The 10,196-nt window shown below is 40.4% G+C and overlaps 1 protein-coding gene across 1 annotated transcript in view; it reads left to right on the top strand.

The window, feature by feature from the left end:
• The first annotated feature begins 271 nt into the window (after positions 1-271).
• Positions 272-10,196, top strand: part of scarb2c (scavenger receptor class B, member 2c) — a 57,141-nt gene continuing 47,216 nt past the window's right edge. Inside the window, exons 1-5 of the mRNA XM_017686930.2 lie at positions 272-510; positions 2,463-2,620; positions 5,058-5,202; positions 5,798-5,989; positions 8,726-8,817. Coding sequence (XP_017542419.1) covers positions 391-510; positions 2,463-2,620; positions 5,058-5,202; positions 5,798-5,989; positions 8,726-8,817 — 707 coding nt within the window. The 5' untranslated portion in view covers positions 272-390. The remainder of the gene's footprint in view (positions 511-2,462; positions 2,621-5,057; positions 5,203-5,797; positions 5,990-8,725; positions 8,818-10,196) is intronic.

Genomic DNA, 10,196 nt, shown 5'->3' with positions numbered 1-10,196 from the left:
TGAATCGATATGTTTCGAGTTTTTTTTCTTTCTTTTTTTTTTTATCAAATCTCATCATTTGACTCTTCGTTTGGGTTTTAGACGGTGAGTTTGTTACCAATGTTATAAATCTGCGTATTATCTCCATGTTATACAGTGTTATCTGAGTAGAATAGTCTTTATTTGTTTAATAACGTTTTACAATTTCTTTCTGTTTTGAGATCTAGAATAAGTGAAGCCCAGAGACGTTGAGCAGAGACTTTTATTTTGAAAGCACAGTGCTGACTGTAATCTCCGAGCCCTGATAAACTGAAATAAACAGCTCCAGAGAGGGAAGGAGAGACAGCGAGAACAGGAGGGTCCAGTATAACGAACCACAACAAACCGAGCCGAACCGAAGCTTTGGGGAAAATGTTGAAATCCTGCTGTATTTACGGCACCGGGCTGCTCTCCATCCTCGTTTTAATCGCGGGCATAGCCATGGTGTTGGCTCACGTCTTCTTAAACGCCTTAAACAGCAGGATAGAAACTGTAAGTGGGGATAAACTCAATATTAGACTTCATATTAAAGAGACTTCACGCCTTTCATGGGTGCAGTAATGCAGATCATAATGACCCAGTGCGAAATCTAATATATTGCCAATATAGAAATACTCAATGCTTTGATTCAGAACTTGTGTAACCCAGCCTACACATTTAGCTTCAGGTTTAATGAATATATATTACGATTCTGTGATATTGCACTTATTTTAGAGCCCCTAATGTGACATGACGATCATTACTGAATAAGGTGTGGCGACAAATTAATATATTGAGGCCATCGGTTACTATACTGAGACCACAGTTTATAAAGCACCTAACTCCTAGTCTTAATATAGTCGTTCGTGACCACACTTTATAAAAAAAATTTAAAAAGCATCATATCACTTTAGATGATCTGTACTGTACAGGCTAAATATGCTACCATCTTATAATTAGGAGTTTATGACAACAGAGCCAAACTTTTATTTTGAAACTTTCATTTTTAGTGAAGTGCATGGCTGCTTTGCTGTGGCTCCTCGGCTGGGTGCGGTTTCATTTGAGAGCTAGGCTGGTATCCTCTGTATCTTCTCTGGAGCGATGCGGTTAAAGAGACCATATTGTGAAAAAAATCAGTTTTCATATTTTTTAAAACAAGTTTTGTTAAAGATTTGCTTACCCAGTCCGCATATAGTATCTAAGCTGCGGCCTGTTTTGGTTTTGAATCTGTTGCTTTTGTGATGTCATAAAAACCGGCGCATCTCCATATGTCCATCTACCGCACTTTAGCCCCACCCACTCACACAGAAGTCTTATAGTGTTTCAGTCTGTACCACTTCTTGACCGACGAATAATTCAAAACCAATTTGCCAATCGGATCCGAGATCATTTACATATAACTGTATTAAAGGTGAAGTAGCGGCCGAGGAAGAACCCGACAGTTCGTATGGATGTCGCTTCATAGCTTCTTATACAATTAGTTCCAGCCGCCCAAGCTGATTGGTTGAGAGGCATTCAAACTGTGCTGGTATTTCACCATAACATCTATATCACTCCGCTGAGACGCTGTTGCTAAGCAACGACTTTGACAGCCGTAGGAGTTGCTCAAGCCATTTGAACGCTTTCACGTCTTACTTTGCCACGAACAGAAATTTTAAGATCACTTTTGACCAACAGCCGATTTGGTCCGACTCTGAAGATGAGATGACGGCAAATTCCCAAACTGTCGTTGCCACTGAGCAGCTTTTCAGTCGGCAGCTGTGACAGAAGAAGAGCTAAACAACCTGGAATCAGCCAGAAATGAACCCAACACCATTCGCCAAACTAAACGGGCTGTAAGAAGCTTTACAGACCGGCTGGAACAAAAACAACATTAATACTGATCTGGCAAAAACTGACAAAACTGAGCTGAACCTGATATTGGGACGGTTTTATGGCTCAGTCTGATTTGGTCAGACTCTGAAGATCAGAGTATGGTATTGGGTTCGTTTCTGGCTGATTCATTTTGACCAGAAAGGGTTAATATCTACTGAACTGCTGAATATGGTCTGATAAGAAGATTTCCATCTTGCCAAAATCGGCAGTTCTCAGTGTTTAGTTTAAGCTTTATGTCTGTAATCTTGACTAAACGTCTTTGAGTAAATGAAGCTGCGGGTCTGGTCAGCTGCCACCATCAGGTGAAAGGAAGAACTGCCACGTACTGCCTGGTGGGCCGCTTATAATACGCCGTAAAACAGAAACCGGGGGCCAATCAAAATCTGTCCGTGTGCCGCTTTTGGCCCTGGGCCCGGACTATGGACACCCCTGGTCTGACCCTATTACTTGTTCATTTGTCAGTCCTCGAAACTTTTCAGTGCTTAAGGTCACAGTTCATGAAGCCTGTCAGCAGTTGACTGTTGATCTCTTGACCGTGTCTCTTTAGCACTTCTTGACAAAGGCCTGACCCACTGCCCTTTCACCTACAGGAGATGGTGCTGGAAAATGGAACAGAGGCTTTTGCTGTTTGGCAGGATCCGCCTGCCCCTGTTTACATGCAGTTTTACTTCTTCAATTTGACAAACCCTGAGGAGATGCTGAAAGGAGAAAGGCCTGCAGTGACTGAGGTCGGCCCGTACACATACAGGTGAGCATGTGCTAGGATAACGGCTGAGTCCCTTGTTTCATGTGACTGAAGTCTCTGCTGTTGTTGATCAGAAGTGAAACGATCTCACATGACCACACTTGAGACCATTTGGTTTACCACAGTGTGGTGAGTCACACAAGACTGCTGTGCAAAAGGCAGAGATTACCATTCTTTCCTTTCTTTCATTTAATTTCCGGTCAAAACGGCCCTGAAGCACTGGTCATTTTTCAGAGGAAAAAAATAAATCTAATATATTGCCAATATACACTGCTCAAAAAAATAAAGGGAACACTTAAACAACACAATACAACTCCAAGTAAATCAAACTTCTGTGAAATCAAACTGTCCACTTAGCAAGCAACACTGACAATCAGTTTCACAGCTGTTGTGCAAATGGAACAGACAACAGGTGGAAATTATTGGCAATTAGCAAGACACACTCAGTAAAGGAGTGGTTCTGCAGGTGGGGACCACAGATCACATCAAAGTTGGATCAGCCTGTCGTGTGTTTTTCCACTTTAATTTTGTGTGTGACTCCAAATCCAGGCCTCCATTGGTTTATACATTTGATTTCCATTGATGATTTTGTTGTCAGCACATTCAACTTTGTACAGAACAAAGTATTCAATGAGAATATTTCCCTTTATTTTTTTGAGCAGTGTGGAAATACTCAATGCTTTGATTCAGAACTTGTGTAACCCAGCCTACACATTTAGCTTCAGGTTTAATGAATATATATTACGATTCTGTGATATTGCCCTTATTTTAGAGCCCTTGATGTGACATGACGATCATTACTGAATAAGGTGTGGCGACAAATTAATATATTGAGGCCATCGGTTACTATACTGAGACCACAGTTTATAAAGCACCTAACTCCTAGTCTTAATATAGTCGTTCGTGACCACACTTTATAAAAAAATTTAAAAAGCATCATATCACTTTAGATGATCTGTACTGTACAGGCTAAATATGCTACCATCTTGTAATTAGCAGTTTATGACAACAGAGCCAAACTTTTATTTTGAAACTTTCATTTTTAGTGAAGTGCATGGCTGCTTTGCTGTGGCTCCTCGGCTGGGTGCGGTTTCATTTGAGAGCTAGGCTGGTATCCTCTGTATCTTCTCTGGAGCGATGCGGTTAAAGAGACCATATTGTGAAAAAAATCAGTTTTCATATTTTTTAAAACAAGTTTTGTTAAAGATTTGCTTACCCAGTCCGCATATAGTATCTAAGCTGCGGCCTGTTTTGGTTTTGAATCTGTTGCTTTTGTGATGTCATAAAAACCGGCGCATCTCCATATGTCCATCTACCGCACTTTAGCCCCACCCACTCACACAGAAGTCTTATAGTGTTTCAGTCTGTACCACTTCTTGACCGACGAATAATTCAAAGCCAATTTGCCAATCAGATCCGAGATCAATTATTTATCTGTCTATCTATCTAGAGATTACCATTCTTTCATTTAATTTCCGGTCAAAACGGCCCTGAAGCACTGGTCATTTTTCAGAGAAAAAAAAAAAACCAAGCATTTCCAAAACTGGAGTTCAACAAATAATCAAAAGTTACAGATAAAATGAGATTCTTAACAACCACCTGGAAGAGCTGGTAGACCCAGTGGGTCTGAAAGGATGTGTAGCTGTTCAAGAAGAACCTCACTGAGAAAAGGAGACGGACGCACCAAACAAAGAAGCTGAACATTGGACTGGCCAGCCCAGAGTCCAGACCTCAACATCACTGAATGTGTTTGATCACTTCAGAAAATGATTAACCAACTTCTAAGACTGAACTTTGGAGGCGTGTCTGCAGATTTACTCAAGGAACTGAAAGTGAGTCTTCTGGAAAGAATGGAGGCTGGAATAAAGTTATTGGTGGAGTGGGCACACTAGAAATGGAAACATCTGATAATAGATTTAGCTGTTAAAGCTAATTATAAATGTTTTCCAACTTCTGTCTGTTGTCCTTTATATTGTGTGTTAATTTCATGGTGGATGGACTAAAAGAAATGGCCCAAAGTTACTTTGAAACACGTCTGGTTCCATTGACTTACATCATACATTACAAGTAAAGCAGGTTTTTTCCTTCTACTGTAAAGTTACCATTTTGGAGATACAAGGTTTTGTTCCTACATATATTATATTATATTTTATTATATTGATTGATTGATTGATTGATTGATTGATGATTTTGCTTCCAAATAAATGCTAATTGTAAATCATTTAGTTGGTCATCATTCATTAGATTGTATTGATTCACATATTTATAAATAATTCAGTTGCTTAATGATTCTATTTTCCACGAATGTACTTACTTATTGTTTTAATGTGTAAAAATTAGCATTTCATTAACTTTAATGTTAATGTTTCTCATGTTTAAATGTTTTTCATTTCACTTTTTTTTTTTAAATTAATTTTATTTCTTTTTTTTTCTTTGATAGAGAGTACCGGCCTATGGAGAGCGTGACGTTTACGGATAATGGCACTAAAGTAGCTGCTGTCAACCCCAAAACCTATGTGTTTGAGCCTAATATGTCGCGAGGCTTAGAAGATGACCTCATCAGGACTGTCAACATCCCTGCAATGGTGAGACTCTATGAGAAAATTCTGAAAGACAGCAAAAATGTAATGTGTACATTTTAATCTGTCAGAGTGACTGACTGTGTGATTATATGAACATTATAGAGCTTTTTAAATGAAACAGTAGAAGCCGTATCGCCCCCTACGCTTCCTGTAGTGTATTACAGTCTGTCAGAGCGACTGTGTGGATCATATGAACATTATAGAGCTTTTTAAATGAAACAGTAGAAGCCGTATCGCCCCCTACACTTCCTGTAGTGTATTACAGTCTGTCAGAGTGACTGTGTGGATCATATGAACATTATAGAGGCTTTTTAAATGAAACAGTAGAAGCCGTATCACCCCCTACGCTTCCTGTAGTGTATTACAGTCTGTCAGAGTGACTGTGTGGATCATATGAACATTATAGAGCTTTTTAAATGAAACAGTTTTTTTTTGGTTCTCTGAAACTGTTGTTGTATGTACAGTATAAAGGGCTATGATTGCAATATGGTTAAAAATATTGATTAAAATGTCTTTAAATTAGAGCTGAAATTCAACGCAAGTGGTTACAGTCTGATTACTTACAGCTGCACGTTTTTTGGTGTGCTTTCGGTCCCAGGTGGTCATGGAGAGGTTTAAAGACCATTCTTTTATTAGCCGCATAATCTCGGACTTGATGACAGCTGGAGGCATGACTCTGTTTGTGACACGGCCGGTGGCGGAGCTGCTCTGGGGCTACGAGGACCCTTTGCTCAAGGAACTTCACTTGATTGACCCCCTTCTGGATGACTACTTTGGACTGTTCTACAAGGTAATGTTTGCACTTTTTAAAGTTGGAGTCCATTCTTTTTATTGATCTCATGAGCACATGGAGATATATCAGGGTAGAATGTGCTGGATAGCACTTTTGTATATCAGCTAATTTATTTATTTTAATTTTGCGAAAGTTTTTTTTTCTTTTTCTCTAATTAAATGGGCACTCTTGCTAAAATAAAAACTAAAACATCACTGCGTCTGTAGTGAAGATCCCTGCTCATCTCCCACAAGTGTGTCAAGAGATTTTCAGATTTAAAGTAGGAAAGCCCCTTTCTGATGATGTATCTTGATGGTGGGTAGCTGATGAACGCAAAAGGGTGGCGGATAGCCAACTCAAACTTTCTTCAGCGGAGTCTACAATGACAATTTGAAGAAGCTTATAATGCCTGTTAAAGTTCTGGGGACAGTGTGGACTGTGCAGTAAACTTTTAGTTCAAGTAGACAAATGATGTTAGTATTTAAAATTATGACGGTATCAAATATTCCTTGTCCATTTTATAATCCAGATAGCAGACAGTTTTGGGCCAATTATGGCTTTCCTGTGTGAGTGGTGGTTGACTACCAGGTAAATAGTAGGCATGCGGGCCAGAATAGGGCCAGATCATGGAGAGCTTCATACCATTTTGCCTCATGTCTGCATTTGTAGGACAATTCTGCCGTGAATGTTTTGGACCAGCAATGTGGTTGAGCCAGATTTTAGGCCATATTTAGTTGAGCCAGAACTTGGGCCGTATCCTTTAGTTCTACTCACTTTACTGTGTGTGGGCCAGATCTGGGCTGAGGACCCAGCTGTATATTGGGCCAGAACAAACCAAAGATGTGGCCCATCAGTGGGCCAGACATATTTTGCTTACTGGGAAACTGTCAAATATGGTGTGTAGAGCTGTTCTAACAGGAAGCAATCTACTGCAATAGCTTGGCATGCTACAGCTTTACTTACCTGCTGAAAAAAACAATAGAAACCATTGTTTCTGTTGGTTCCTGATGGTTTTGTAATCCGTTTAGGCTTTTTTATTGGTTTATACCCCAATGTAAAAGATCATTGTCATCATCATTAACCGCTAGTCCAGATAGGGTTGTGGTAGCAGTTGAGAGAGCTGAGAAACCCAGACAACCCTGTTCCCCACAACTTCCTCCAGCTCATTCCCGGGGATCCCAAGCCACTCTCGGGCCAACTTGGAGATATAATCCCTCCAGCAGGTCCTAGGACGACCCCGGGGTCTTGTCCCTGTAGGCCGTGCCTGGTACACCCCCACCGGGAGGTGTCCAGGGGGCATCCGGATCAGATGCCTGAGCCACCTCAGCTGGCTCCTCTCAATGCGGAGGAGAAGCAGCTCTACTCTGAGCTCCTCCCGGATGGCCAAGCTCCTCACTCTATCAAATAGAGTGTAGCCTACGAAGAAAGCTAATTTCCACCACTTGTGTTCGCGATCTCGTTCTCTCAGTCATTACCCACAGCTCATGACCATAGGTTAAGGTTGGGATGTAGACCGACCGGTAAACAGAGAGCTTCGCCTTTTGGCTCAGCTCCCTCTTCACCACTACAGTCCAATACAGTGACTGCATTACTGCTGCCGCCTGTCCCAGCCTGCGGCCGATCTCACGATCGCTCTTCCCATCACTCATGAACAAAACCCCAAGATATTTAAACTGTTCCAACAAACAGCTACATATATTATATTATATTATATTATATTATATTATATTGATTGATAAATGCAAATTGTAAATCATTTAGTTGGTCATCATTCATTAAATTGTATCGATTCACTTAGTTATAAATAATTCAGTTGCTTAATGATTCTATTTTCCATGAATGTACTTACTTATTGTTTTAATGTGTATAAATTAGCATTTCATTAACTTTTTTCGTGATTAAAAGTGAAAGAAGTATTCATTATTTTTTCAATTCTTGCACACAAAACAGAATGATTGCTAGACGAGAGCCCCCCCCTCTCGGAAGGCTTTTCTGTCGCTTCCGACCAAAATAGGTGCACAAGGCAGTTTTAGAGGGTTAATCATGGTGTTTCTGCTAATCAAAGAAGCTGAACAGTGGACTGAGCACCAGACCTCAGGACCACTCAATGGGTTTGATCGCTTCAGAGAAACGATTAACCAGCTTCTTAGACTGAACTTTGGAGGTGTGTCTGCAGATTTACTTGAGGAACTGATAGTCAGACTCCTGAAAAGAGTGGAAGCTGGAATGAAGCTTGAAAGTGGACGAAGTAAATGCTGAAAAAATGTTTAGCTTTTGAGGCATCTCTGTAATTTTTTATTAAATGTGTTGTTTTTGTTTTGTTTTGTTTTTTTTTTTGCCAATGAAAAATGAGTAACATGTACTTAACAGATTTGCAAGGGAAGTCTTTGACTTTTGCACAGTACCATGTATAAATATGAACGGTAGCATGTGAAATATGGCATTTTGGCTGAAATGACATAAGAGGTCATGTTCTTTGTTGACGCAGCTGCAAGCAAAGCAGTATTGTGCAACTTAAGTCAGAAATGCAGAAATGTTTCTTTAGCTGATGACTCGGAGTCCGTGAGCATCGGGACATGATATCAGAATTTTGTAGGAATTCAGTGCAGATAGCGTGACTGAAAATGCAACAGCTTGAGTGAAACTGTGATTAAAAAAACAAAGATTATTTGGAAGCATAGCAAAACAGCATATTTACTGCTTCATATCCATCAGTCTCAAACTTATGTGCTGCTCTCGTTTGGTGTGTTTCAGATGAATGGGACGAACGATGGCGAGTATGTGTTTCTCACAGGGAAACAGAACTATCAGGACTTTGCTCGAGTAGATCTATGGAAAGGCCAGAGGTAAACATTCCTATTACACACTCTAAAATTAAAAAATTCTGACTTGAATAAAAAACCGAACTATTGCTACATGTTGTAAACATGCAAACTCGCCTCTTACAGAGTGTATGTGGGATTTTCCATTTTCAAGGCTAGGAAAATCGCCTTCTGATGATGTATTGTGAAGGTGGAAGGACGTTTTTCAAAAAAAGTACAAGCACTTTTGGGGCAATTTTTTTTTTTACACAATTTTCTCCCCAATTTAGTCGTTTCTAATTCCACCTGCTAGTTAGGACTCCCCCAATCACATGATGCTACCAATGCTAGGAGGGTGAAGGCAGCACCCACACCTTTCTCGAACTGCCGCTCACGCAACGTCACTGGACAGCCGAACGCGCTCAGAGGAAAGCGCCAACCCACCCGATCTGTTACGTCAACTAACAGACGCCTGCAGTGACTAGCATCGTGTTGAGTGATGTGGGGAGAAGGAGGGGCCATACTACCCACCCATGGCTGTAGCATCTCCAGGGATCGAACTGGGGCTGATATTTAAGGGAGGGCTGTTTGCAATGCCCATCATCACATTTGCATTTTTAATCTCCACATCAGTGGGCTTGTCACAGTAGTGTATGGTGTATTCGCACAATGCATGCCGGGTATTTTAGTGAGAGAGCATTAATCAAGTATTATGTGAAACCAGTGAGGCTATGAATGCAACATTTTGGTGCAGAATGTTACATGACACGACAAATAACTGCAAGTTTTAGGCGGGAATTCCGTCAGGAATACATCAGTCACTTTGCCATGTGTTCCAAGTAGTTACCGACTGTTTTTATAACGTGTTGTACGGAATAAACTGAAACGTGCTTGGTCTCCCCGTTCTTAGATGATTAGATTACATTTGTTTTGTCTGACCAGAGCATATTGTTCCAAAACAGCTCTGCTTTGTCTAAATTCTTGTGTGCAAATTGTCATACTGCCATCGCCATGCTTTTTTTCTAGGCTATGAGTTTTGCTTTTGTTGTACACTTTTTAAAGGTTTTTTAGAAACAGGAATGATTCTATTTAGAGCCATGGGTTCTATATAGAGCCATGTTCATGCTTATTTCGTTCTTTGCATTGATGGAGAATGTGTTGTGTATGGTTCTGTATACAGATCAATCTGCTTCAGTGCGTGAAATCAAGCGCAAGCCTCTCAACACCTTATTTACATATCATTTACATAAGGCATGCTGTAATTCGCGCAGATGTTTCAGTTGGCAACCAATATAACAGCAGCATTCAGCAGCTTGTGAAATTGAGGAAATTTATGAATTGCGAAACTGGACTTATTTTACTGTCAGATATGGGACACTGTGTAAATTTGAAGTGAATTCATGGGCAGCCAGTCGGAATAGAGG

Source organism: Pygocentrus nattereri, chromosome 16 (genome assembly GCF_015220715.1).
Source record: "Pygocentrus nattereri isolate fPygNat1 chromosome 16, fPygNat1.pri, whole genome shotgun sequence".
Taxonomy (NCBI): Eukaryota; Metazoa; Chordata; class Actinopteri; order Characiformes; family Serrasalmidae; genus Pygocentrus; species Pygocentrus nattereri.
This window is presented reverse-complemented; position numbering and strand designations above follow the sequence as displayed.